The sequence below is a fragment of the Terrapene carolina genome, unplaced genomic scaffold (assembly GCF_002925995.2).
Source record: "Terrapene carolina triunguis isolate 2854851 unplaced genomic scaffold, T_m_triunguis-2.0 Scaffold645, whole genome shotgun sequence".
In the NCBI taxonomy this organism is placed as follows: Eukaryota; Metazoa; Chordata; order Testudines; family Emydidae; genus Terrapene; species Terrapene triunguis.
The window spans coordinates 1-3,812 of NW_020664996.1; the positions used below are offsets into that span (position 1 = coordinate 1).

General features: G+C 67.4%; 2 protein-coding genes across 2 annotated transcripts in view; one reads left to right on the plus strand and one right to left on the minus strand.

Annotated features, from left to right (window-relative positions):
• Window positions 1-88: 88 nt before the first annotated feature.
• On the plus strand, window positions 89-1,645 carry LOC112111245 (E3 ubiquitin-protein ligase RING2-B-like; the record flags this gene model as incomplete). The annotated part of the gene is made up of 3 exons (XM_026659646.1): window positions 89-394; window positions 747-915; window positions 1,203-1,645. Coding segments are annotated over 3 exons (577 nt in total), but the record flags the coding sequence as incomplete, so codon positions are not given.
• Window positions 1,646-2,347: 702 nt separating this feature from the next.
• Window positions 2,348-3,812, minus strand: part of VPS52 (VPS52 subunit of GARP complex) — a 10,507-nt gene continuing 9,042 nt past the window's right edge. Inside the window, exons 18-20 of the mRNA XM_026659643.2 lie at window positions 3,656-3,767; window positions 3,305-3,423; window positions 2,348-2,531 (exon numbers count right to left, since the gene is read on the minus strand). Coding sequence (XP_026515428.1) covers window positions 2,385-2,531; window positions 3,305-3,423; window positions 3,656-3,767 — 378 coding nt within the window. The 3' untranslated portion in view covers window positions 2,348-2,384. The remainder of the gene's footprint in view (window positions 2,532-3,304; window positions 3,424-3,655; window positions 3,768-3,812) is intronic.

Below are 3,812 nucleotides of genomic sequence, written 5' to 3' on the forward strand. Positions count from 1 at the left end.
TCCCCCCCCCCCCCCCCCCCCCCCCCCGGCCCGGGCTCCCTCTGCTGCTCCTCCCCCAGATAACCCCCCTCTGCTGCCCCCACCCCAGGGCGCAGCGGGTGCGGAAGCTGCACCAGGAGTCCGACAACACCACGTTCAGCGGGGGGGAGGACAACTGCGACAGCCGCTCCCATCTGAGCAACGCCTCGGCCCCCAGCCACCCCGAGGCCGGCCCGAGCCGCAAGCGCTCACGCGCCTCCGACGACTCGGGGCCCGAGCCCGACCCTGAGACCTCGCACGACGGGGGGGGCTGCGGGACCCCTGAGCCAGGCGCCGAGCCGGGCAGCAGCGAGATCGAACTCGTCTTCCGCCCCCACCCCGTGCTGGTGGAGAAAGGGGAATACTCCCAGACCAGGTGAGAGCAGCCGGGGGCTGATCCATTCCCTGAGCCCCAGCGTCCCCCTTCGAGAACCCAGGCTCCGGGGGCCCCTCCATTCCACAATCCCCCTGAGCCAGCTGCAGCAGAGGGGAGAGCCTGGGGACCACAAAAGTCCAGCACCCCATTGTCACACATGCCCCCTAGAGCTCTGCCCACTCCCACCCCATTGTGCCTCTCCCACGTGCAGCCTCCAAAGTGACCTGCCCCGCTGTCCCCTCCCCCGGCACTCATAACCCCCCCCCCCAGGGCCCCCCAGCCCTCTCCCCCCCAGCACCCATACTTCCCCCCGGGCCTGGCAATCCCCCTCACCCTGCCCCATGCCCAGCAGATACGTGAAGACGACGGCTAACGCCACGGTGGACCACCTCTCCAAGTACCTGGCCTTGCGCATTGCGCTGGAGGAGGCGCCGGCCCCTGGCCCCGAGGCCCCCGGCCTGGAGGACGTGAGCGAGAAGCAGTACACGATCTACATCACCACCTCCGGGGGGCCCTTCACGGTACGGGGGCTGGGAGGCAGCGCTGGCCCCAGGGCAGTGCTAGGGGCCTGTGCTGCAGGGCGGGGGTCAGCAAGGGGGTGCTCTCCCCCGGCAGCCAGGGATGGCCCCATTGCAGCACTGGGGGGCGGGGCCTGTGGGGGGCGGGGCCTGTGGGGGGCGGGGGCAGCAGGGAGCGCTCTCCCCTGGCAGCCAGGGATGGCCCCATTGCAGTAGTAGGGGGGCGGAGGCTGTGGGGGGGGTGGGGACAGCAGAGGGCGCTCCCCCCCACTAACCCTGTCTCCCCGCAGACCCTGAACGGCTCCCTCACCCTGGAGCTGGTGAACGAGAAGTTCTGGAAGGTCACCAAGCCGCTGGAGCTGTACTATGCCCCCACCAAGGAGCAGAAGTAGGGGGGCCCCTCTGACCAGGACTGACCCGTCCCCCCATGGAACTCAGCCCGGCGATCGCCTTGCTGCTGCGCCCCCGTGTACAGCTGCTGGAGCCGGCAGGGCTGGGGCCCAAGCAGGGCCCCCAAAAAGCTGGAAACATCCCCCCAAGGACGGGGTGCTGCTCCCAGGACAGACGCCTGCCCCTAAGGGGCTGTGTAGGGGCACCCCTAGATTCTGCTTTGTCCCCTCTGCACAGGGGTGCCGCCTGCTGCTTCCCCCCATGCTGGGGGTGGGATTCGCTTTGGGGGCTTTTCAAAGTGGTTCTGCTGTTTGTGGCTCATTAAGCAATTTGGGTCTTTGAAGCATCAGCGTCTGAGTCTCTTGCGGTTCGGGGGCAAGGTGGAGGAGCCTGGGCTCCATTTTCACAGAACTGGGCTCCCAGACCCCCCTGTTCTAACCCACCAGCCCCCACTCCCCTCCCAGAGCTGGGATAGAGCCCAGGAGTCCTGGTTCCCCCTCGTGTTGTGGAGGGGAGGTACTGGGTGAACTGGACACGCTGGTCGGAGCTGGGGGAGTTCAGGCCGCCGGAGCACGTGTCTGAGCCGGGTACCAGACGCAGGCCCTGATTCCCACCCCATCTCTCCTCCCTGTGCTAGGATGGGGGAGGGGGGTCCTCCTTGCTGTTCTGCCCCTCCCCCATCCCATGCCAGGGGTCCCAGACAAGCTGGTGAGTAGCAGGGAGTTTATTGTCACTGTACAAAGCCAGATACACAAACACACAAGCCACCTGGAGGGGAGGGGAGAGCCCCCCCGACACCCACCTGCAGGTCCCTCACCTTCCCCCTCCCTCGAGGGGAGCCACCGCAGGGCAGAGAGGGGTGCTGACAGCCTGGGGCTGCCCCCCAACCATAGGGGCCCCACAGGTTGGTGGGGAGCGCTGGGGTTGGACTGGTCCCGGGGGGTTACAGCAGCAGGGGGAGAAGGGAAGAGTGGGACAAGGATCTTCCACTCCCCCCTGTGCCCACGCGGGGGAGGGGGCTGTGCCGATTTCCCCCCCCGCCCAGGCCGGGGGCAGGGTTGGGGGCCGTGGGTTCCCCTCTCCTAGAAGTTGGGCTTGTGTTTCTTCAGCTCCACCATGAGGTGGTGGATGTTGATGAGCTCGGCGCGGGCCGGCAGGGCGCGCAGGGGCGGCTGCGCCAGCACCTTGTGGAAGCGGTGGTAGTACTGGATCAGCTGGGTCAGCGCCCCCTGCAGGGGAGAGTGGGGGAGTCAGAGCCCCCCAATACCCCATGTCCATCCCCCACCAGGCAGTGCCGCCTCCCCCCAGACCTCGGAGCTCCCTGCACTCCAGTCACCACCACCTGGCAGGAGCTGGCTCTCAGGCTGACCCCCCCCCCATACATAACATCAATTCCAGTACAGCTGCCACGCCCTGTGCTCAGTCCCTCACGAGGGGAGCAGCTGCAGGGTAATGGGGCTCTAAGGAACATCCCAGCCCCCCTCACGTCCGTCCCTGCCAGGGGCTGGGGGGGCTACATGAAATGGCTATAAGGGGGACAAGTGGGAGAGTCCAGAGGAGAACACAAGTGACACAGGGTTAGGGACCCCGACCTGTGAGGACAGGTTAAAACCACCTGGCTCAGTTAGTCCGGGGGGGGGCTGAGAGCAGCCTTCAGCTCTGCCCCGGGCTGTTCTAGCGAGGACGGGGGTCGCTTGCTCTCCGTGGCCCCAGCAGGCGGGACACGGAGCAAGGGGTGAGTCCGGCTGGAGATGAGGAAACGTTTTCTAACTCCCCAGGCAGCGAAGACCTGGACCAGGCGCCGGGGGAGGCTGGGGCCCCAGCGCAGCCCCCACACCCAGGAATCCCTGTCCCTGGAGGTTTTTCAGGCCAGGTTGGACAAGCTCCCGGGGGGGCGGGGCTGGCTTTACTTGGCCCGGCCTCAGCACAGGGGGCTGGACTCGGTGGCCTCTGGGGGTCCCTGCCAGCCTCCCGGCTCTGTGATTCGCTGCCAACGTCTCACCTGGATGATGCTGGTCCCGTTTTTGAAGTTGCTGAAGGATCTCATGACGTCCTGGCTCAGCGATTCCACCGAGGCCTTCCACGTGGTAGAGAATCCGCGCACCAGCTGGGTCACCCGGGCTGGGGAGAGATGGGGGGTCAGTGCCACCGGGGCGGGGGCAGAGCCTAGAACCACCCCCCACTCTGGGGAACCCCTGTATAGAGAACCCAGCACCGGGGACAGGCTCACGCCGCCAGCCGAGGGACCCCTCCAGCTCCCTTGCTGGTGTAGCCGGGGGGGGGGGGGGGGGAGAAACGGGATCCCTGTTTGTCACCCTCCTCGTGTGGGGGGCGGGGGGTCCCCGTGTCTCACCCTCCTCCCCACGCAGCCGGTCGAGCTGCCCCTTCTCAATGAGTGACTCCGACTCCTTGACGAAGGCGATCATCCCCCCGAACGGGGGCGAGAGGATCTCCTCGATGAACTCCTGGGGGGGGAGGGGGGAGAGAGTCAGCGCCGGCCCTGCCCCCCC